We start from the raw sequence: 24,033 nt of genomic DNA, 5'->3' as shown, positions 1-24,033 counted from the left end.
AAAAAAAAGAGACCGCTTTTAACAAGCCCCGCCCCCAGCCTTATTAGTTGCCAAGCAACGATGCAACCAACCTCCACGGTGCGGGGAAACTTGGGAACTTGCTCTCTTTCCCCTTCACAGCGCCGTCCTCCTCGGGGAGCCTGCGTCAGCGAGTCCTACTGGAGCCCCGCCCCCCGGAGTCTGCGGGCGCCGATTGGTCGAAGATTCTCTCCAGGTGAGGACCAACGTGGGGGTGGGTGGAGCCAGGCGGGGGCACTTGAATTGCGAATGACTGGTGTACCGGGGCCCCAGGCCACAGTGTGTAGGCTAGTGTCTGCTGCGTTACCGGGGAGCTGCCGGGGTCACTGCCGGGAGGGATCGTGGGGATCACAGGGTGAGCGACAGCTGCACTGCGCCTGGAAGAGCCTGGGAGGGCGGGAGGAGGGGGACTGCGTACACCCGGATGAGGTGCGAGGCGAAGGTGCCCTGCCGTGTCGGGGAAGTGCCGGCCCCGAGACGTAGCCCGGAGTGCGGACCTCCGGGGACTTGGATCGCAGCAGGTGTTTGGGTTGGAGGATTTGCTTGGTCAGTGGGAGAACAACCAGTGCCAGATTCTTAAAGCCATAGGACCTTCCTTCCTCACGAATGCCTTGTCTGGGTTTGGGGGGTGAGCTCGGGGGCTCTCCCAACCCCAGTCTGAACTGATCTGATGACACCTTAGGGTGTTTGCATACCCTTATTCTGTAGATGACCTTGAGGAAGTCATTTACCAGCTCTTTTGTGCCCCAGTGTTCCTTCTGTAGACCTTGTCCCGGGGATAGATGGGCAGACGGTGCAGAGCAAGGGCTTGAGAATAAGAACACCAGAGGAGAAATGGTGACGTGCTGAAAACGGGGTGTCTGTCCAGTTACAGTTTTTCCTTAAGGAAACATCTTTGATATTTTCCCACTTTCTCATTTATTTTTTTTTCCAGGACTGAATCCTACCATTGGACTGCTGTTAGTTTGTGATAATGAACTTTATCTGTTCGCAACCACCCCACCCGCCCAACTGCTGCCACTACTCTCCCCAGATTCTTAAACTAGAATTTGAGGTCAGAAAGGACTTGGATAAGCCACATAATTTGATTGACCTCAGTTTTTCAATCTGTAAAATGGGAAGGAGTAATAATGGTAGTAAAACCTACCTTATTACAGGAATATTGGAAAGAGTGAAGGAGATAACTTCTGTGAATGTTACTCCTAAATCAGCATTATAAATGCAAGATTCTAGTGCTGTATTTATATGTAGATGAGGAAACTTCGGGCTCTGGGTTCACGCCTTATCCTAGGGCCTGTAGCTATTAACTGGGCTTCACTTTTTCACTTACACCACCCGGATCCTCTTCACTGAGTGTTTTGAAGGACGTCTTCTTCCTTCCCTCCCTTACATTCCCCGTTGTCCCTTCCAGACATCTGAAGAGCCGCCATGGCTGAGGATTCTGCATCTTCCTCAGAACAGAACGATAGCAGCCATCAAACCAAAGCCTCAAATCTTCGAATGTCCGAGAAGAAATGTTGTAAGTTCTGGCCAGAGGGAGGGTTGCGCTCTCCCAGAATTTTATCTTGGGAATATAGTTGTAACCCTAGACTTTGCTGCTTGGTGGGAGTGAGAAGTAATTCTTTGACAGGGGAATTGAAAACAAAGTCTACGAGGGGGAGTTCCTGTGTGAAAAAGTAGACTCAGGGAAACGTCTGTCCTTGGGGCTAGCCTGCGGGGGGAGCCCAGCCTTTTCTTACTGCTTTCTCTACCCGAATCTCTGTCTCCTGGGGGTGTCTGCGCACTGGATGCTAAAAGTTAGGGCAAGCATTAGTAGTACACCCTGGGAGGAAGGCAGAGGGACCCTGCGCAGGAATCACTTGGGGCTGACCTTGTTAACAGTTTCCCTTTGTTTTTCTTGGGCTACATTTTGTGAGGGGGCTGCTCATTGGAGCCATTGCAAGTAGGAACCGATTTCTACAGCCCTCCGTGGGATCAGCCCTGACATCAGACTTTTCACTGTGTCTTGGGCACCTTACTTTCTCACGAGTTGAGCCTTTGAACTTTGCAGATTATGTTCCTGACAGATTCATTCCTTTGGGGACAGGTTTCACAGGAGTTTTTAAATGCTAGTTATTTAGACAGAGATGGCAGGTGGGATTGCAGAGGGATGACGCCGTTGCGGTCCTAAGCATTACTATAGACCTCAGCAGTGCAGAGGGTCAGTGGGTTCAGAAGGTCCTGGGCCACTGGGCCTCGGATGTCTTGGGGAACCTAAAGGAATGCCAATCCTTCTCCCCGCTGCGTCCAGATTGCATTTTCCCATCAGTCAGTCTTCTCGTTTCAGTGGTTACATGTATTGGCAGGTGGAAGCAGCCGAGCAGCATGAGACCTGGAATCATCTCATGTTCAAAGCTTTCCCCAGAGTCTCGACCTTGATGTCATGCCCTCTTCGGTCTCATGATGAATGATGATAATCTCTTCACCCAGCGCCGATGAGGCTTGCTGGGTTTGGGGTTGTAGCCGGGGCAGGTGGTTTGGATGTGATACTGGGGTTGGCAGACTTCTACGATTAGGGTCGCCTTTCTCTGCCGGGGCAGAAACTTAGGTGCCGCGGGCAAATACCCCATGGGAGATAACCAGCGTAAGTGCGATGTTTTTTAGGGCAGCCTCTAGGGTAAGAATCTCTTATGTTTGAATCTGGGATTTAATGCTTCGTGGCTGTGTGCACTTGAACAAGTTGCTTATCCCCTTTGTAAAATTAGGATACTAATAGCATGTCCCCCCAGAGTGATGCGAGAAGTAAATGAGTAAATATAGGAAAGCACTTAGAAGAGTGTCGGGCACATAGCTAGGTGTATTATTTTCACTGGCGGTTCTGTTCGCATGTTGTGTTTATTCTTGAGACATATAAATTGAATTGTGGTCTAAATGCTGTGATGGGAGCTCTCTATTTAAAAGAACCCGGTGAATTTTCCGTAAAGAATATTTTCTCCTCTTACTCGACAATATTGTAGCCCAGATTTTGGGGTTTGGATGCACATTTTAAAGAGAGGTGCATGTGATTCACAAGGGAACAGAGAGGCCGTACATGTGTGGGGAGGAGTTGATAATCGTGGGAGCCTCTGACCCTGCACAATGCCCAGTGACAGTCCCCGCTCTGCTTTATTCTCCAAAGGAATCTCCTACCTGCCTTCCTGACTCCTGGCAGTTTTCTGCCCTGAAGGCTTCTGATTAGCCAAGAAACAGCACTTCCAGGTTTCTAGCCCTCTGGGCTCTTAATTCCTGGTTTGGGCTCCAATCCTCGATCCTCGCAGCTCCACCCTCTGCCCCACGGGAAGCATTTGGGTTGTCCTAAAGCCACTGTCCTTCATTTGCCCCATCTCTTCTCCCTTCCGTTGGACTATGAAACTGTTACGGTCAAAGGAGAAATACAGTCATGAGAATATGTGTTAATTCATTTCCTTTTTCTCTGTTATTTGCCTGCATCTTGGAACAGGCTCCGCTGGCTGCTCAGTGTTCATACCCAGCGGTTCCTTTATTAATAGCTCAACCATTATCCCCGTGGTGCTAATTACACCTGTGTTGGCTGACTTGGACTCTGTGAAGTGACTGAGCTGGGGATTGAAGGATTACTCTAGGGAACCAAAGCCCCAGGGGTGGGGTGAAGGAGAGTGCTGATGGCGGGGGGGTGCCTTTAAGGTGCTCAGAGGACTGCTGCCAGGGCTCTGTGAAAGCAGTAGTGTGTGGGGGAGAGGTCTACATGCTTTTCTGTCTTCGTTTCATCTATTCTTGACTATTTTGAGTAGGTCTGGAACAGACAAATTCCCATGTATACCTTTCCCTAATGACAGAAGCAGCACATGTTCATGAAATATTGAAACAGTACAGAAAGAAAGTGAAAAGTAAAAAAACTCCCACAATTCTCCTTTTAAGCTTGTTATATCTTGGACATTTCCTTCCATGTCAGTAAATCCAGATTTACCTCATTCTGCACAGGATTGCATTGTATGGATATGTCAGTCTCCGCCTGATGGATATTTCCGTTTCCAATTTTCCACTATCACAAACAATACTGCAGTGAGCATCCTTGCACACACACACACACACCTTTGCATGTTTGTGCTAGCAACTTTTCTATAGAAATAAGAGAAGAAAAGATAGATACATTTAAACTGTTGATCAGCACGACTGTCCTACAAAGTTCTGTACTGTAAACTGTTTTAATATTTCAAAGTAATTGGTGGTAATTGGGCATTATTAACTATAGTTGCACTGATTAATAAAACAACTTTCTTAGCAGTTTAGGTCTTTCATGCCTATTAGTCAAATAGTAGAAGGAGATAATTGTCAGTTTTATGACTTCTGATGAGTAAAAAGAAGATATTACTAATGAAACCCACTTTAATGGGCAGCATAGTTCAAAAATGTTGGATCTACTTAGGGCAAATAGTGAATAAGACCTTGATCATGAAAAGGCTGGGAACCATTGGCCTTCCGGGCCACCCTTCAGGATTGGATTAGAAAGCTTAGTTGTGCTTACCACATGGCTCCTTGGTCAGGTGATGACCAGAGCTGGAGGCTGGGACTGAATGTGTGGTCATGAAACCAGGAGTCTGGTCAGAGCCCTGACCTTGACTCTCTACTGTGGGCCATGCTGAGCTTGAGTTTTTCTGTCTATAGGAGGGAAGTCACCAAGCCCTCATTTCCTCTTTTCCATGAGTGTGTTCATGAAAGGAAAGTAAGTTTAAGATCGAGAAAGTGAGTTAAACCTTGTGTAAAGAAGATAGAAGAGTCAAGATTGAAACAGCTTTCCATGATACGCCAATGGGCGTGTTACATTGTCTCTGAAATTAATCAGCACGAAGTGTCTACTACTGAGATTAAGGTGGTGGTGGTGCTTTTTAACAGGCAGGACAATCTGTTCCTGGTTCTGCTAATGTGGCAGTTTGAGACAGGAAGTGTGGAAAACGAGAAGCCCTGGTTGCGGCAGATGTTTGTGGGTGGATTGTGGGCGGAGGCAGGTGGTGTGGTTCTGGGGGCCGCTGTGGGGAGACATTAGTGACCTATATTTTCTGTTGTTCCGAGCCCTCTGTCCAGTTTGGTTTACACAGAGCAGCTGGTTCCTTCATTGGTTTCAGAGCAGCTCCCAAGTATCAGTTTATTTTCCGCATTAGGCGGGTAACAGGGCCTTTCGGGAAGTGCCTAATGGGCTGGAAGGTGTGGACAAAGCAGGCCTGGAAGTGCAGGTAATGAGCCAGATCCCGGGGGATGGAGAAGAGCGAGGCGCTGAGCTGGAGAAAGTGAAGACTCAGGAGGATTTAAATACTGAAACCCCGGGGCAGCTGATCCCAGGAAGATAGATTTGCCTGTCGGGGGTCAGAGGTCAGGGATGAATATCGGCTGCTGCAGATGTGATGAGAGATGAAAATCACTTCTGGTGCCCAGGGCCAGGAATTGTCTGTGTGCCAGGCCCTCTGACCCTGAGCCTACCCCTCCCTCACCACTTGGGCCACTCTTTGGCTTCCGTGTACTTCTTGCCAAACACCCCTAGGAAACTCTTCCTTCCGAGGTCTGTTCTCTACCCGGGCCCTTCTGCCCACTTCTTCATTGAGCTCTTTTGACATGACTTTCCCCAAAGAAAAAAAGATGACTTTTCCACCCACGTACCCCAACTTTACAGAACTGTTTCTTAGCCTTATGGGGCCCCCTTGTCCCGGGGTAGAGCAGCTGCAACCACTTGCAGGGCACCCTCTGGAAAGCAGTGCTGGGAAGTGAAGGCAGTTGGTGCTTTCCCTCTCCCGTCCCTGTGCCCTTAGAGGAGCCCAGATGACCTCCTGCGGGTCTTGGCCCTAGGAAAGTGGTTGGCAGCTGTGCGTGGCCCTTACCCATCACTCCTCTCACAGCAGGATGGGCAGAGAGGAGCCAGATCCTATGGGCAAGCTGATGAGAAATCACAGGCTCTTTTTGAGGAGAAAAGTCACCGAGGAAACACGAAAATCTGGACTCTAGTACCAGCTCTTCCCTGTCTTATTGTGTGTCCGTAGGCAAGTCACCTGGCTGACTTTGAATATCTGGTTTGCCCCCCCCCCCCGCCCCCACCCCTGTCCAGTGAGTATGTAAATGAGTATTCATAAATAAGTTTCCTAAGGAAGCCTGGACCAATGACTGATCTTGCTTCTAAATTGTCTTGCTTTCTTGTGGGCCATTGAGGCAGGCTGGCCGTGATGCCCTTGTGGGCTAAGCTTTACTGAAGTTTCCTGAGGTGCAGTCGGAACCTGTGTCAAGTAGGCTTTTCTGCAGTCTAATCTCACTGTGGTTTAGAAATTCTGGCTTAAGCTCATGTCCCGAGTGCAAGGCCAAAACAACTTGAAGCCAGGCTCTTTTGGTGGTGGGCAAGCTAATTCTTGCCCATGGCTCTGAAGGGATAGATGAGATACTCAGCCTAGACACTCTGTTGAACCTATTATAGGAGCCTGCTCAGTTCTAAACTGGTAGGATCTCCAGACATAAGACCCTCCTTCGAAGCTAGATCATTCCTGTGTTAGGCAGGGTGCCATCCTTACTGTCTTTCTATCTCTTTCCACCTTGGGTACCTCTGTGAGACCTTGGACATGTGGGGAAAACATGTCTTCATGTTCTGGGGACTTTCTGAAAATCTACATGACTCTTCAACTCTTCAGGAGGGTTTGCCTGATAGATCTTCAGTTTGCCTTCCCTGTCTTCCTGGACCCTTGTCTCACTGAGGTGTTTGAGGCTTAAACAAGACTCTAGCTATGAAGTTGCTAGCCCTGTGCACGAACCTTACGTGGCCCCTAGTCATTTAGCTCTATTCTGTCTCATTTCTCTCTAGCATGGGCATCCTACATGACCAACTCCCCGACTCTCATTGTTATGATTGGCTTGCCAGCCCGGGGCAAGACCTATGTGTCCAAGAAGCTCACACGTTACCTCAACTGGATTGGAGTGCCCACCAAAGGTAGGTGTGGGTCGTTCCTTCTTTGGGAAGGGAAATGATCACTTCCTCCATCTCACAGGCCTCTGCGGGATTTAGTCTTCCTGGCATCGAGGTTACAGGGTGCTTCTGGCAGAAGTAGTTGTTGCTTCTGGATTTGCTGAATTTATTCTTGTTCACAGACTTAGTTCCTCCTGAATATATGATTCTATCCTCAGTGCCTTTGACGGCACACACTTTACATTTTTAAAGCCCTTACCTATAGGTCATCTTGTTTAGTCCTAGCAGTACCCCAGTGAAATAGCAGAAGCGGCTGAGGAAATTGAAACTGAGACAGTTTAAGACTTGCCCAAGGTCTAATAAGTCTGAACTCCAGCATAATTTGATTCTTAATCTGATATTGTTTCCTACATACCTTGGTGCCTTTTTTTTTTTTTTTATCCCCTTGGCCATTGTGACATTAGACCAGGATGTCCCCTTTGGTGGGGCCATTGTATGGTCTCAGTGCTTAAGGGTGTTGGTGTCTTCTGCAGTGTTTAATCTTGGGGTATATCGGCGTGAAGCAGTCAAGTCCTATAAGTCCTATGACTTCTTCCGGCACGACAACGAGGAGGCCATGAAGATTCGCAAGTGAGTCTTCTGAGGCCTGACCTCTGGGCCAGCTCTTTCTCGGCCATCCTAAGAGAGGGTGTGATGGGGCTTAGTTTTCCTCTCAGTAAATATTTTGTGGGGATTTGAAGTGGGAGTTATCTTCTGGACAGGTCCCTTTGGGCTTGTGTGGGTAGAAGAACAGGGCTTAGGGAGATGTATGTATGCTTGCGCATTAAGCCTACAGAGGGATAAGATAGATGCATGGGGTGGGGGAAAGGGAAAGATGTAGGCTGATAGAAACATCTCAGTGGGGAGTTGAAAGGTCTAAGGGAAGTTTTTGACCAGTGAGAAAACTAAGCAGGAAGGGACATGACTCCTATAGCAACCCAACTGCTCCGGGCTCTGGCTATGCCTGAGCTCGGTCTCCTGCACACCCCTGCTGATTTCCTCTGCTCTCACGGCAGACAGTGTGCTGTGGTGGCACTGGAAGATGTTAAGGCGTATCTCACCGAGGACAGCGGGCAGATTGCGGTAAGCCTTGCCTACCTCTTCCCCGTCTTGGTGTCTACCCTTTCAAAGCTGTATAGCCCGCCCACCCCCCTCCTCCCCCTTGGGTCCACCTTGGTGGGATTCCATTTTTGTTCCCCACTCATTTACCTTGTGGGCGCTCTTCCCAGGTGTTTGATGCCACCAATACAACTAGGGAGAGGAGGGACATGATTTTGAACTTTGCCAAGGAGAATTCCTTCAAGGTAGGATCTGACTCCACATTGGAGGAAAGGGGATGAGTGGAAGTGGGCAGTTGGAAGGAACATGGAGATCTGTTTGGCTCCGGTGAGTGAGGCCAAGACTGGATATATGATTCTATCCTCTTGGGGAAGGCCGACAATCCTTGAGTGTTTTCTTGCAGGTACTTTCTCAGACCCTTAGCCTGTATGTCTGAGGCCCTAGGGATGTGGTAAGAGTTATTTTTAAATGAAAAGCCCTTGAAGGCACTTTCATGAAAGAAAATCCTGGGAGATGTGGTGGCTGGGTGAGGTAGGTATGAGCATGTGCTCTTAATGAACAGCCTGGCCAATTTTGACTCATTTATCACTGCCCTCTCTTTCTGGCCAGGTGTTCTTTGTGGAATCTGTCTGTGATGATCCTGATGTCATCGCTGCCAACATCCTGGTGGGTGACACCCTCGTATACCACTACCTCTTTATCCTTTGTTCCTGGTGTGTATGGGGGGCGGGGGGCCTAGGAGGGAAGAGTCAACTGGGTAATGAAAGAAAGAAATAGACATATTTAACATCACTGACTGATCTATTTGATCTGCCAGAGCACCGTTTTGTACTTCTACACTCTTGGGAAAGGAAACCTGCTTTGAGGAATAAAATAAGAATTAGCTGTTGAATGGAGACCAAGACTTAGACTGTAGGATTCCTGGCCCCATGTTAGCTAGAGACCTAGATGTATTCTTAGAATAGACCAAACTCTCATGATCTGTCAGGGCCACTTTCTAGGAAGGTCATCTGCCCAGCATTTGTCTAATGGTCAGAGTCTAAACCAGTGCCCATTTGATGGGTTGTGCTATGCCAAGTAGACATCCATGCATGGTGCTCTCCCAGCAACGTAGGAACTTGGGATCATCTAAGGGAGAGGTGTCTGGTCCAAGTCAGGCATGCGTCAACTCACGCATCTTATTCTAAGTGGTTGTGGGGAGAAATGGAAACCCATTCTGTTTTCCCAAGGAGGTACATAAAGGGCTCAGGGCTCAGGAGCAGCTTCCGCTGCATGACTGCCGGCTGTCCTTCAGCCAAGGGCAAGCACATGACTCCCCAGTTGTCTTGCCCTTCTGGGTTGCCAGGATCATAGGACAGAGTGGGGGTGGTGCTCAATGAATGGGGATTGCCAGAGCTGCAGTGAAAGGCCACTGCTGTGGACTTCCTTTTCTTTATTTAGCAGTGGCTGTTTGTAGCAGGGGTAGTGCGGGCAGACCTCTGACTAGTCCTGCTCTTCTGTGATCCCAGGAAGTAAAGGTGTCAAGCCCTGATTACCCTGAAAGGAACAGGGAGAATGTGATGGAGGACTTCCTAAAGAGAATTGAGTGCTACAAAGTCACCTATCAACCCCTGGACCCAGACAACTATGACAAGTAAGGTTTGAGGCCACGGTTTAAAGGGCAAAAATACAGATCTCATTGGAGGAAAGAGCCTTTCTCTCCCTGTTCCCAAACTTCCTCTGCCATTCCAGACCCTTGTATCTCTTCAGAGAAACAAGGTATGGATTTGTGGCTTCTATGTGGGTTGCATCTTACCCTTGAACACTGACGTGTTTTGTTTTGTTTTTATGATCAACAATTCTTCCTCTCTTTCCTCTAGAGCAGGGTTGGGGAACCTTTTTCCTGCCAAGGACCATTTAGGTATTTATAACATAATTCGTGGCCATACAGAATTATCAACTTAAAAATTGTCTGCTGTATTTGGTCAAACATTTAATTAACTCACCCCTGATGCTTTGGCAGGCCCAGACCAAATGATTTTGTGGGCCTTGTACAGCCTGTGGGCTGGACGTTCCCCACCCCTGCTCTAGAGCAAGATTTCTCAACCTCCACATGATTGACATTTTGAACTAGATAATTCTGTGTAGTTGTCTTGTGCATTGTAGGATATTTAGCAGCATCCCTGCCTTCTGCTCACATGATACCAGTAATAACTTCCAACCTGTGACAACCTAAAATGTTTTCTGACATTGCCAGGGGAATCAAATCACCCTTGGTTGAGAAGCACTGCTTTAGATCAGTAGTTTTGAACTAGGGTTGTAGGGTACCGCCCGCTTAGAGATGTGTCATCAGCTTTTGATCAATTTTAAAAGCGTATAGTGTATGTGTGTGTATATATATGTTAAATAATATATATTAATACATATACATGCATATATTACATATATAACAACACATACAATATAAAACAATGTGTATGTTATATGCATGTACTGTATATATAATATGTATCTTGTTATATATAACAGGTAACATGTATATAAATAAAACATGAAGTTCTCAGGAACATGCCTGGCTTAATGAAATGTCTGATCACTGCTAGCTGTCGCTACTATGGCATCATCTATCAGTAAAGTGGTGTAAATACATGTTAACTTGATGTGTGTGAGTTATAGGAGCCATAGCAAAAGGTCAAGTTCATGTTGAAGAAAGATGTGTGTGCATGGAAACTCGTGAGGACTTGGAGTGCTAAACACACAATAGAATATACAGATGATGTATTATAGAATTGTAAACCTGAAATCTATATAATTTTATTAACCAGTGTCACCCCAGTAAATTAAAAAAAAAGAAACGTGTGAGAATGTGGCCTTTGAAAAGGCATGCAGTTTCCAGTTCTATCCCAATAAGAATATAGCCCTGCAGCCCAGCAAATGAAACAAGTGTGCATAGCCACTGTTGAATCACTTCAGTGTCTGCTTTTGAGTCTTTCAGTTCCTTCAAGGGGTTGCCCAGAATGTTAGTATTTGCAGGTGTTCTTCATAAGAGGTTGCAAACCACTGCCCTAGATATGGCTTAATAGTATATTCTTTAGTTACCCCCAAAGTCCTCTACATAGAACAACATTCTGGAAGTATGTGTGTGTGTGTGCTTATAGATGTTACCTCTGGTGGTAGGCTTATGGGTGATTTTTATTTGCATCAGTGTACCTTAAAAAAATTTTTTTTGGAATAAGCATTATTATTTTTATAATGAGGCAACTCCATGATGGCCACAAAGCGAACTGTCCACGGGAGTGCCTTTGAGAGAGGATTGATGTAGGTAGATGCCGGGAATGCACAGAGGTTTCTCTGGTTCTGCTTCTCCTGCCTCCCCTTCACTGCTGGTGATGCTGTACTCTGGCCAGGTCTCGACCCCTCAGATGGGGGGTTGTGCTTCTCACCCAAATTCAAGGTTAGCAAAACCTTCAGGTCATCTAGTGTTGCCCCTGATGGGAGCCTGAGTTCTGTTGGTCACACTTATTTCATGGCACATTGTAGGCACTGAGGGACTGGCCAGGAGTTCGGGAGATTTTACTTCGTCTCGGTTCTGGGGAGTAATCCAGCTCTTACCATTCAGCTGCGTGGGGCTGTAACAGGGGAGGAGGAAAGCTGCTGTGAGTCTGTGAGGAACAATGACATCCTTTCCCCTGCTACTGTTATCCTCAGATTTTTATACTCAGGGGATTTTTTTCCCCCTTCTGTCCCAGGGATCTTTCTTTCATCAAGGTGATCAATGTGGGCCAGCGGTTTCTAGTGAACAGAGTCCAGGACTACATCCAGAGCAAGATAGTCTACTACCTCATGAATATCCACGTCTATCCCCGCACCATTTACCTTTGCCGGCACGGAGAGAGCGAGTTCAATCTCCTGGGGAAGATTGGGGGTGACTCTGGCCTCTCGGTGCGGGGCAAACAGGTGAGTAGTTGGCCAGCAAGCTGGATTTCCTAGGCTTAGAATTAGAGGGCGTGGTGGAGGTCATCTCTCTTATCCCCTTACTTCTTCCTAAACCCCACTGAGGCTTAGATCTCAGATGGTCAAGCAAGGGCTAAAGGCTTTTCTTGTTCACTGATCCTAGCTCCGTATTGAAGTGCGGATGACTTGGAACCATTTCTGCTGTGGCCGTTCAGCCATTGGTTATTGGGCACAACTTGTGTGCTTAGCAGAGCACAGGGAGTTTCAGCTGAAGCTGTTTTCCTCTTGGGTTTATTGCATGGAGCAGCTTTCAGATGTTGACTGCGGTCATGCACAGTGCCCTCCGAGGCTGCATGAGCAGGTGTATGTGTGTGTCCGTGTTTCTTCTCTTGAAACTTTTATTTCAAACCCCAGTTTGCCCAAGCTCTCAGGAAGTTCCTGGAGGAACAGAAGATAGCAGATCTCAAGGTGTGGACGAGCCAGTTGAAGAGGACTATCCAGACTGCGGAATCGCTGGGGGTGACCTATGAGCAGTGGAAGATTCTGAATGAGATTGATGCTGTAAGTTGGAAGCTCTGGTGCCCCGGACAGTCTCTTATTCAGGCAGGATCTCTCAGACGTCACCATTGGGGCAGTTTTACCTAACATCTAGAACCACCAAGTAGAGACACTGAAGAAGCTAAACCTGGCTGGTGTGGGGAGGAAGTGGGAGCAGTTCTGCCCCTGATTAGGGCTTCCTGCCTGCCTGAACACCTGTGCCAGTAATGGCACGCCCACCAATTTTGGGGCACCTGGGAGTTCCATTTGGTACCTCGGTATGTTTTCTTCCTGGGAAAAAGAAATAGCTAACAGCTCTTTTCTTTAATTTCTACTTAGACCATTTGGCCAGCTATTCTAAAAAAAAGTCCTTTCCATTAGTTTCCTTGGCTTTCTCGGTCCTTGAGCACAAAAGTAGGCATTTCTTTTTCTTTTCTTCCTCTGCACCCTTTGATGCCTTCTGCAAGAATTCCTCTTCCACTTCCTTCCACTTCCTCTCCTTCCCTGCTTCCTGTTCCTTTTAGCCCACTGACTTTTCTTGACCTTTAAATTCCCCACGGTAGGAGGAGGAAGTGGCAGCTTACGCTAGAGAAGCCGCCTCCTCTCTGCAGTGGCCCTCACCCTGCCAGTCCCAGACACCCTGGCCAGGCAGTTGCAGGACATGCAAGGACCCGGCACAGTGCCTGGCACGTAGTAAGAAACTAGTGTTCCTCAGTGTCGTCTGCCTTCGTTGGGTGGGGCTGTGTGGGCCAGTCTGCCTCTGTAAGCCAGTGTGGCTCCTTGCAGGGCGTGTGCGAGGAGATGACCTATGCCGAGATTGAGAAGCAGTACCCAGAGGAGTTCGCACTTCGAGATCAAGAGAAATATCTGTATCGCTATCCTAGCGGGGAGGTGAGATCCCCTCATGTGGAGCCACTGCCCCGCCCTGTGCTGGGAGTTTAGTGTTAATTTGGGGGAAGGATGGAATGTGATTTGGGGGCGGGGATCTAGAAAGGGTACTTAAGGCAGAACTTAGTTTATCCTCCTGTCTTTGGGTCCTACTGTTTTTAATTCAGCTTAGGCAGTCAAATGCCTCATTCATTTGTTAAGATCTCTAGGGCAGTGGTCGGCAAACTCATTAGTCAACAGAGCCAAGTATCAACAGTACAACGATTGAAATTTCTTTTGAGAGCCAAATTTTTTAAACTTCAACTATATAGGTAGGTACACTGTTATTAACTTAATTAGGGTACTCCTAAGTTGGCCTTCGCTAAAAACTCAAGGGGCCCAAGAGCCGCATGTGGCTCACGAGCCGCAGTTTGCCGACCACTGCTCTAGGGGAAAGAGTAGCAAGACAAACTGTGTTGAGTGTGTTGTAGAATCAACTCGATCTTTTTCACTTTATTTTTCATTCCACTCACTACACCCCACGCCCAGATATGGGCACCAAGTAGATAGATGGGCTGTGAATGAAATCCCTAACATCTTCAGTGTTTTGGGCTGTTTCCTGGTCTAAGTGGCTTCACAGTCTAGGGATGTATGAGATGAAGGTAAGTCAACGTATGACCGAGGCCCAGGAGGCCTCCGGGAGCCCCTTGTTGCCTTACGCTCTGCCCGTTGATCTGGGGAAGAAAAACCCCACGTGCCGAATACAGATTTTCTCTTCTTGACCTGTAGTTTCCTCAGGCTGAATGTTGCCCTTGAAAGGTCTGAATATTCTTAGGAGCTTCCAAGGCTGGGGAGTTAGCAGGCGACATGCAGTCGCTGAAGCTCTAGGAGGAAAGCCAGCTGGGGAGGAAGGAGCGGTGGCCTCTTTACTCGGGACACAGCTCTGCCTCGGCTGCCAGCTTGCGCCCGGCCTCCTAGCAGCCTGCCCACTTCCCCCCCACAGTCGTACCAGGACCTGGTGCAGCGGCTGGAGCCTGTCATCATGGAGCTGGAGCGCCAGGGCAATGTCCTCGTCATCTCCCACCAGGCTGTCATGCGCTGCCTCCTGGCCTACTTCTTGGATAAGGGCGCAGGTGCCATTGAGGGAAGGGCTGGGAGGGGACTGGACTCGGGGGTGGCACCAGGATCCCTGGCAACTGGACCTCCCCCCTCTTTCACTCAAATTGGAGTACATTCTTCAGGCACCAGTGCGGGGTGCCCAGCAGCCACCGAGCCAGCTATTTGCTGAATTGATTGCTGGTCCCAAAGCCCCCAGTGGAGGGGCTGCTGCGGGGGCTGCTCAGTCCTGCTTGGCTAGAGGGCAGCCTCGAGCTAATCCTTCTGGCAGCATCAGAAAAGCGGTTGAACATTGCCAGCTTGTTACTTTGGCTACTAGGAGGGTGGTACCCTAGAAGCATCTTCATCCTTAGATGTAGGACAGTTTCTGGGTGTAGCTGGAAGGAAGTGCTGTTGCCTTCTCTGACACGTCCCTTCCCGACCTACCTGACCGGCCACACTCTGTCCTTCCATGGGGTCCTGGCTGCAGCACTTAATCCTGTTTTGTCTGCATGGAGGGATCTAAAATGGACTTCCTTCCTTCCTTAGCCACGCAGTTGCTTGGGTGGCTTCTTTGGTGGCTGCCTTGATAACTGTCTGGGGTTTAGGGGCGGAGCTGTATAACTCTAGGTCAAGGTTAAGGGAGGAGTTGTCTAACTCCAGGTCCAGGTAAAGAGAACTCATGAGCTCCTTAGTCTCTTTCTGCCACTAGCTTGGCCTTACTCCATACTAAGAGTCTTCCTCGCCTGGTCTTTCTGCTTTCAGATGAGCTACCATACTTGAGGTGCCCTCTCCATACCATCTTCAGACTTACTCCTGTGGCCTACGGTAACTATGCATTTAGGAGCTGGGCAGAAGGTGGGGATTGAGGAAGGTCATGGTTTCTCTGAAGTTTGTGTAGAAGTTCAACTTCATCACCCCTGTGTGCCAGGAAAGCTCTATTTTTAAATGTATGTAGGTATTGGGGAACATAGGCATTCTTTTCTGGTGTGCTTTCCCGTACGGAAACAGAGGAATCTTTCTCGGAGCTTTGCCCCCCAAAGGCCTCTTATCTTTCCTCCGTGTTCCCAGGGTGCAAAGTGGAAACGATTAAGGTCAACGTGGAGGCTGTGAACACTCACCGTGACAAGCCAGCTGTAAGTATTTCCCACAGATGAGCATGCAGGTGCCCTGCCACCTTGAGTCTTTGAACCTTTGGCATCAAGACACTGGGGTTGCTTTGATGTACAGAAGGAAAACAGATCCAGAACTCACGTCCTAGGGAGTCTGCTCACTTCCAAGAGGCAGAGATGTTGGCATTACTATTTTTAGAGATTAGTACCTCTTTCATGAGTCTTGACCTTGGAACCTCCTGGAAATCCAGTTAAAAATGCAAAGCGTTTGGCTGAAGTGAAGTGCAATGCCCTCCTCCCTTCCCCCTTCCCCCCCTTTAGAAAGCAGGATCCAGCAGAACCCAACCTGTAAGGTGGGGTGAAGAGGTGCAGTTTTGTTCCTAGGTCTGTCCTGATAGTCTGTTTGCTCTTAAGTAAGCCCTTTCCTTTCTGTGTCCCTCTTTCCTGCTTTGGAGTTTGATGCGTAAGGAGTGTCTCCCTCTACAACCCTTTAGCTTCCTGGGGCTAGGGGACCAGGCCACACCCAGGGCTCAGGAGACTGCCTCAGGAGCAGGATGGAGGGAGCTGTTGTGGTTATAAGCATTATTTAACCGTCACGAGTGAGCTTTTTGTCTTGGCTTTCATTTGTGTGGTGTCCCTCCGTTTCTAATCAGAACAACTTTCCCAAGAACCAAACCCCTGTAAGGATGAGAAGGAACAGCTTTACACCTCTGTCCAGTTCGAATACAATAAGGCGTCCAAGAAATTACAGTGTTGGGAGCCGGCCCCTCAAGCCCCTCAGCCCTCTCCGTGCCCTGGACATGCAAGAAGGGGCCGACCAGCCGAAGACCCAAGTCAGCATTCCGGTGGTGTAACTGTGTGTTTCCCTCCAGTCCTGGCCTCCCGCCCTTGCCACTAATCACCAAGGAGTCATTTAACTTCCAATCCCCACCACCCCCCGACCACCAACGTGAGGCCGTGTGTTGCAGAGCAACCTTAGCTATCCTGCAGTGTGAACCCTCTCCCCATCCTGGGGCAAGTTGCCGAGTTGGGTGCTTCCGAACACGTCCTCATTGGGTGGTCTGGAGGAGGAGGAAGAGGGATGATCGCCCCTGGGCTGATTAGCTTACTGGGGACCGAGGCTACGCAGGGCCAGTACGTTGGTTCTTGTCAGTCTCTGGTGCCTAAAGTGACTGATGTTAGTAAATTGAGGGTGGGGTGGAGGGGGACACTGAAGCCCATTTTCCCTTTACCTTTGTCTCTTCAAAGTGTGCTTTACTCACAGTTCTTACCTGCCTGCTTCCTTCCCCCTCCCTCATCTCCCCATTGGATTGTCTAGTGTGATGCATGTCATTGTCACTGTAGTGTCTGACTAGGGGGGAAGGGAGGGTCAGCAAGAGAAATGCTCTCTGCAGGGGGCCCAGATGGATGTGGACCGGGGGAGCCTTTCTTTTTCTTTCTCCTTCTCCCTTTCTCTCAAGCCGGGTCTTGCAAGGGTCAGCCTAGGCTAGAACATCCACAGATGCTCTGGAGCTAGGAAGTGGATGTAGGGTGAGAGCTCTTGCCTCCTTTCGTGAGAAATAGCCCTAAGGCCGTGATGGCGAACCTCTGACACGCGTGTCAGTGCCATTTCTGATGACACGCGGCCGCCTCAGCGGCCCCATGCCGAGGATGAAACATTTATGTTATTTAAACTATAAATATCGCGAAATAATGTTTTTTCCTCAAAGTGACACACTACCCGAGTTATGCTCAGTTTTTTGGCGAAGTTTGACACACCAAGCTCAAAAGGTTGCCCATCACTGCCCTAAGGCTTTGCTGCCCTGGGAAAGCTGCCTCTGAGAAAGGGGGAAGTAGCTTGGTTTGCGTTTCTCAGGAGCCAGGCATAGGTCTTTTGGCAGCTGTGGGGTGAGGTTTAGGAGAGGAGGGCGATCCCCTGCTGCTGCAGGGCTGTCGCAGGGCAGGTCCTATCTGTTCCCCAGTGGCTCCCAGCTTCTTTGCCAGCCTCTGCCAGCCAGTGACCTCTGGGGCTGTTGAGAAGGACAGTAACCACTGACTCAGGAGTCACCACTGATGTTTGAATTGCTCAAGTCAAAAGGCAGAGAAGAGTTCATCTAGCTGCTTATTATTTTCAAAATACTCCTTTTTAATTAAAACATCTCGAGGAGGCTTTGGGACCCTGCGGGGTCTAGCTCTTCGCTGCTTATATTTATTTCCCTATTCCGTTCTGTCACTTTATTTTTTCTGTAGGGTTAAACAGAAAATGTTTACAGCAGGGATTCTTAGCCCCTTGGTGACTTACGATGGCATGCTTCTCCCCCCGAATTTGTATGTAAAACATGAATACATGGGCATTTTTCCAAGAAGCAAGTCTAGAGTTCTCACAAGAGATTTTTAAAAGAGAGAGATGACTCCCCATCTTAAAGTTATCAGTTTGTCTTTTAGAAGTAACCAGCGAGAACATAATAGCTGTTTGCCATGGGCGGGGGTGGGGGTGGGGGGCAGTTGGTGACAGAAGACCTTTTGTCAAGGTTCTTATCCAGGAATCGTCATTAGAACCCCCGTTAGCACTTTTGAAATGTACACATGCCTGGGTCTGCTTTAGGCTCAGTGTTCACTCAGAATCTCTAGGGTTGGGGTCTGCACGTGTCTGTGGTCCAACAGCTTCCCTGTTAATCCTGGTGCATTCTCCAGGTTGGAGCTCCGTTCTGTGAAGTTGGGTAAAGGAATACTGGGACTGTAGTTCCTTAGACAAAGCAGCAACCTGGGGATTCTGAATCTCTCATGGAGCGAGATGTTTCGCAGGTCACGGTACTAAGTGAAGCAATGCCCTCAAAAGCAGGCTGCTGTGTTTTAGAGTTATTCTAGGTCCTACTCCCATCTTTAACCACCATTTACATTGCAGGAACAAATCACTATGTAAATAAATGTCCTTGGCTGATCGCTGGGGATTTTAAGCACCTGGAGATAGGCACTGAAATAAAACCTGTAGGTTGAGAAAGGTTATCATCAGAGGCAGCTGACTTGTGACCTTGAGTCCTTTATTCTTATATCTCGAATAGGACATCACAGTGAGTTTCCTAAGGCTGCTTGCCTAGATTCTGCTTGGAATTACCTGCTCTTCCTGCTTAGCCATTTACATAATGTGTACTTAGTTCTCCATTTGTGGGGCTTTGGGCTGGGTGGAGTGGGGGTGCAGGGATACATAGAAGTAGAAGAAAAGGTGCTTGCCTTGAAGAAGGTTATATTAGAGACAGGGCATATAATTTATAATAAGTGAGCATTTGTGAAACAGCAACACTGAGTCTGTAGGTGTGGACACTAAAGTGGAGTACAGATTACTTCTGACCTTTCTCTTGTCCTTGACCATGAGCCTGACCAAGTTGGGAGGTGGGAATGCCCCTGCCCCATTGTGAGAATGAGGTGTGGTCTACGAGGTATGTGTGGCACTTTTAGGAGGTTGCCTCATCTACTTTGCTTGACTGGTGGTATCTTTAGCCCAAATGAACATTCATTCCACCTTTTCTCCCACTATGCCGTGAGAGTAATTCAGCTAATGAATGAGAAGGAGCATTTTGCTCCAAAGACTTGGGATTTGGGCTATACATACTCCTAGTGAGAGGAGAAGTCTAACAACTAGCATTATGTTATCTTGTTAGGAGCCCCAGCATTAGCCATAGGTCACTGAGATGTTCATGAGGATGACTTCCCTGCACTACCCCCTGTGCTAGTTTGCTTGTCCCAAAAGAGGATCCTGAGGTGGTCTTAGTATTCTCAGATAGGACACAAGAAATTAGAACTTGACCACAGCAAGGGCTTCAAGGGCTTCCATTTTTAGAGCAAGATTTCTCCAGAGAAGGTTCAACAGGAAGAAGCCAGGAGAACTTAGGATGGCAGGCGTCCTCAAACTACGGACCGTAGGACACATGTGGGTGTTTTTGCCATTTTGTTTTTTTACTTCAAAATAAGATATGTGCAGTGTGCATAGGAATTTGTTCACTATAGTCCGGCCCTCCAATGGTCTGAGGGACAGTGAACTGGCCCCCTGTTTAAAAAGTTTGAGGACCCCTGGAATAGAGCTACGAATTTCATTTTATTTTATTTATTTCATTTAAAAATATATATTTTTTATTGATTTCAGAGAGGAAAGGAGAGGGAAAGAGAGAGAAATATCCATGATGAGAATCATTGATCGGCTGCTTCCTGCATGCCCCCCACTGGGGATTGAGCCCACAATCCAGGCATGTGCCTTGACTGGGAATCGAACCATAATCTCCGGGTTCATAGGTCGACACTTAACCACTGAGCCTTGCCAGCGGGGTGAGCTACAAATTTCAGAGAAGTCCTACTTCCTATCTTTTTTTTTTTCTTGTCCTCCTCTCTTGTTATTTGATTGTGTATTGGTAGTATATGCACATTACTATGATTATGTCTGTATTACAAATTCTATGAAGAAAGGGTGGACTGGAGCATTTTTTTGCCGAGCCTGTCAATTTTGTTATAGGAGTAATAGGTGAAGATTTAGCATCTATCTATTGGTAGAAAATTGGGAAAGGAAATCACTATATTCAATTTTTCTATCCCCCTCCCCCATTTTTCAGTTGCAGTTGCCATTCAGTTCTATTTTCTTTCATTGCTTTAAAGCTGAAGGAGGAATTCTGTGACAGACTTTAATTCTCAGATTTGAATTTAGCTATTACTTATCTGTATTGTCTTGATTTTGTTTTGGTAAGGGGATTGTTTTACATTCAATTGGAAAGCAGAATAGGGAAATATTTTAAAACTCTTAACATTTTGTGCCAGGTGGTCTTATCATCGTTATCTCTGGGTTTTATTTTTGTTGGTTTTTGGTTTTGGTTTTTCTTTTCCCCCAAGAAGTTAAGAGTTAGTAATACAGTGTTTGTTTTCCTAGACTGAACAGTTGAGTGTTTCCTGTGAGACTCTTGCTGTTCCTCTTTGGAACCTACTTGATCTTCGGAGGTACTGGCATTTTGAAGGAACATGAAATAGCTGTTTGGAAATAAATCCATCTTAAACGGTAGTTCTGTGAGCTAGGAGTTCTGAGTTCCAGAGAAACTATGGGTGCCTGGGGTAGTGAAAGGACAAGGGGGGAAGTGTCTAAAAATTGAGAGAACTGTATCTTACGCACAGTTCATTGTCTTCTGCTAAGCTCAGAAGCCAGGCTGTGTTTGTTTTCAAGAGATTTGATAAATTTAGCCAGGTGTTCCAGTGTGCATTTAGACATGTTTGTGTTTTAAAATATTTTAATTTAAAAAGTTACATAACAATTGAGTCAGGTTTAGCAGGATTGATCTCTTACTTCCTATAAAGGTGACATAGACATCAGAAGTATGTCCAGGAATTTAGTTGAGATTCATAGTGTCCAGAAGACTGTATGTAACAGTAGCTATGTCCTGACTCACTGACAGACTCTGAAAGGATTTGTATGCTGACTGACAGACTCTAGTGGGGTCCGTATGCTGACTGACTGACTGACAGACTCTAGTGGGGTCCGTATGCTGGCTGACTGACTGACAGACTCTAGTGGGGTCCATATGCTGACTGACAGACTGTAGTGGAGTCCGTATGCTGACTGACAGACTCTAGTGGGGTCCGTATGCTGACTGACAGACTCTAGTGGGGTCCGTATGCTGACTGACAGACTCTAGTGGGGTCTGTATGCTGACTGACTGACTGACTGACAGACTCTAGTAGGGTCCGTATGCTGACTGACTGACTCTGGTAGGGTTTGTATGCTGACTGACTGACAGACTCTAGTAGGGTCTGTATGCTGACTGACTGACTGACTCTGGTAGGGTTTGTATGCTGACTGACTGACAGACTCTAGTAGGGTCTGTATGCTGACTGACTGACTCTGGTAGGGTCTGTGTGCTGACTGGCTGTACTAGGATATGTAAGCTGACAGTCTGTTTTGTAACTGTACCAGTTGGTAGTATATTATTGTAGTTCTCTGTCTATTGCACGTGTCCTAAAAAGAAAGGAAGTAAACACTCCACATGTGTTCTTTAAGGGGGAGTTCTGTAAATTATGATTTCTAATAGACATTGCTTTTAGAGTAGCAGCCAAAGTTTCATCATTTTTAGAAAATGAAGGTTGTGTATCCCTTGTATGACATTTTGTAAACTCAGCTAAGGAAATGTCTGCTCAAAGCCTGAAATGGTTATTCTACTTGAAGTCATCCCGTTCATTCCCCAATTTCTAGGCGGATTTCACTTTTACCCCCTGTGTCTAAACCTTCTGTGTCCACAGCTTCTCTGTTAAAGAATGTAGCACTCCATTGGATAATGTGGTGATTTTAGTCTGCCATGCATTTGGCACTTATTCGTGACCTAATAAATAAAAATGCAAAGGTAATTTTGCGTTCAAAATTGATTTTAAGAGGTGGCAAAGTATTCTTTTTAGTAAGCCTTTCATTGGGGCTCAATGACTGATATTTACCTATTCAATGATTTTGTTTCTGAATTGCTTGTGTACATTTTTTTATTGTGTTGAAGTAACTAGATCAACTCATTCTGATATGGTAATGGTTTTTCTATGGCAAAAGCAAAGGACTGATCACCATCTGTGCCCGGGTTGGGAATGGACTGAGCACTACTGGGTTGAATGGGAATGGACTGGATTGGGAACCCAAGCAATAGAATTATCCTGCTGATTTCCTAGGCACAGCTCTGTTGAAAGAAGGAATGTAAGTCCTTAACAGCATTCTGATTTAATCTGGTGACATTGATATCAAAATATGCCACTCAGATCCACAGAAGGTGTGTATAACTGTATTTGAAATGTGTTTTGTGTGTGTGTGTGTGCAGAATGGGTAAATAAAATTGTTGAGTAACTTGAACCTATCAGAAGGCTCCTGGGTTTTTTGTTTTGTATTTTGGGTTGTGTTTTCTACCCATTCCATCCCTTCTCCCCCACTGCCCCACCCCAAGCTTTGCCTCACACTGCCCAGCGATTGAACCCCAGACCAGCCAAAGCCAGTTCCCAGTGACTGGAGTCCTTGGTGTAGGCATGGCTCTCTTCCACCACCTTCTGGGGAAGATGGGAAGGACATTATGAAAGGCATGAGAACTTCTGTAGGAGTTGTGTGTACTTTTTGAGAATGACCTCTACAAGAATTACCTGTTACCTTTGACTTCCATTAACAACATGTAACTCACTATTTATTGTAAAGAAAAACCTTAAAGATCTCTTAGAATTTAGTGGGATGTTCCTTCTAAAATATCACCTGCCTGTTTCTAAAGAGGTTATAGCCAGTGGGATAAACCAGTGTTTAGCTTCTGGGACGGGAAAATACAGGTGAATTGTATCACAATTGCCATGCCTTACTCCTGTTACTCTAACAGAGACTGGGAGCTCATTAGACCTGCAGACTCTCGGGCCCCATCCCAGGGTTACCGAATCAGAATCTTCCTCTTAACAGAATTACCTAGTGATTCACAGGCACACGTAACATTTGCGAAACACTGTTCTAAAGGGAAGAATTTCTCCCAAAACGTTAAATCCCAGTTTAGGGGAAGAGGGTGATTTCTGCTCTGAAGTCATCAGTCGATTTCAGAATGGGCCGGGATAACTACGATGGTAGAGACCCTCCTCAGAAGCCAAGTAGCCCCCGACTGCAATGTCACCCTCTTGGCATGCTCTCTTGGCTGGTGGAGCCTACCTACTCTCCTTTTACCACAGGGCTCCCTAGAGCTTCTGCCTCATTTCCAGGGTATGTAGCTTATGGTCCAGGTGTAAAAGGACTGCCTGGTCCAACATGGCACAAGGAGTGTCTGTTTTTCTGGGAAAGAGGCCCGTGACTGTGCCACTGGAGTCTGCTGACTCCCAGGAGTAGCGGGGGGTGTGCAAGCACACCAGTGTCCGTGCGCATGTCTGTGTGCAGATGGGGTGTGGGCGGTGGGGAAGCGGTGGAGGGATTCTGCTCTACTTTTCTTGACTTGCCAGTTTGCTGGTGGTGTAATTGTTTTGTTTCTCTTCCTCTCTGGCTCCTAGGCAAATACCTCGCTGGCTGTGCCTAGACGCTCCTCGCCGGCCTCCCTCCCAGCGCTCTCCTGATCCGGAAGCCGAGGCCAGACCTCCTTGGGGGATTGGGATCGGCTGGAAAACTTGGATGTCAGCACCACCAGGGCTTGATCAAGAAGTGAAGCGGGGATTGGACATTTGGCACCCCCAAAATGGGGCCTGGAAAAGCATCACCACCTTTCTCCCCCTCATGCCCAATGGCAATATCAGTTACACTGAAAAACTTAACTTCTTTGTGCCTCCAAATACTAACAGCCTGAACCGGTTAGTTTTTTTTTTTTTTTTTTTTTTTTTTTTTTTTTTTTTTTTTTTTTTTTATGATCTCTTTGCCGCGTTTGGCCCAAGTTGGCCAATCTCGCTCTGTTTCGGTATCTAGCACCCTACCTGTGACTGTCTCTGGCTGGCTACTTTTTGTCT

General features: G+C 47.3%; 1 protein-coding gene across 5 annotated transcripts; it reads left to right on the top strand.

The window, feature by feature from the left end:
* Positions 1-60: 60 nt before the first annotated feature.
* On the top strand, positions 61-23,873 carry PFKFB2 (6-phosphofructo-2-kinase/fructose-2,6-biphosphatase 2; the record flags this gene model as incomplete). 5 transcript variants are annotated; one of them, XR_013812913.1, is made up of 16 exons in its annotated part: positions 245-373; positions 1,430-1,537; positions 6,851-6,976; positions 7,486-7,582; positions 8,008-8,074; positions 8,221-8,295; positions 8,660-8,716; positions 9,559-9,683; positions 11,779-11,986; positions 12,398-12,544; positions 13,307-13,411; positions 14,391-14,520; positions 15,248-15,310; positions 15,554-15,618; positions 16,248-17,164; positions 17,386-18,039. XR_013812913.1 is itself a non-coding variant. In XM_079760565.1 (15 exons), 15 exons carry the CDS (start codon positions 61-63, stop codon positions 16,446-16,448), a joined length of 1,734 nt encoding a protein of 577 aa, XP_079616691.1. In that variant the 3' UTR covers positions 16,449-18,039. The 5 variants fall into 5 exon arrangements, 4 of the variants coding, with proteins under 4 accessions (XP_079616691.1, XP_079616689.1, XP_079616690.1 ...); XM_079760565.1 differs by lacking the exon at positions 245-373 and adding an exon at positions 61-232 and having other exon boundaries at positions 1,442-1,537; positions 16,248-18,039; XM_079760563.1 differs by lacking the exon at positions 245-373 and adding an exon at positions 84-214 and having other exon boundaries at positions 16,248-18,039.
* Between the last annotated feature and the right edge of the window lie 160 nt (positions 23,874-24,033).

Source organism: Cnephaeus nilssonii, assembly GCF_951640355.1.
Source record: "Cnephaeus nilssonii genome assembly, chromosome: 21".
NCBI lineage: Eukaryota > Metazoa > Chordata > Mammalia > Chiroptera > Vespertilionidae > Cnephaeus > Cnephaeus nilssonii.
This window is presented reverse-complemented; position numbering and strand designations above follow the sequence as displayed.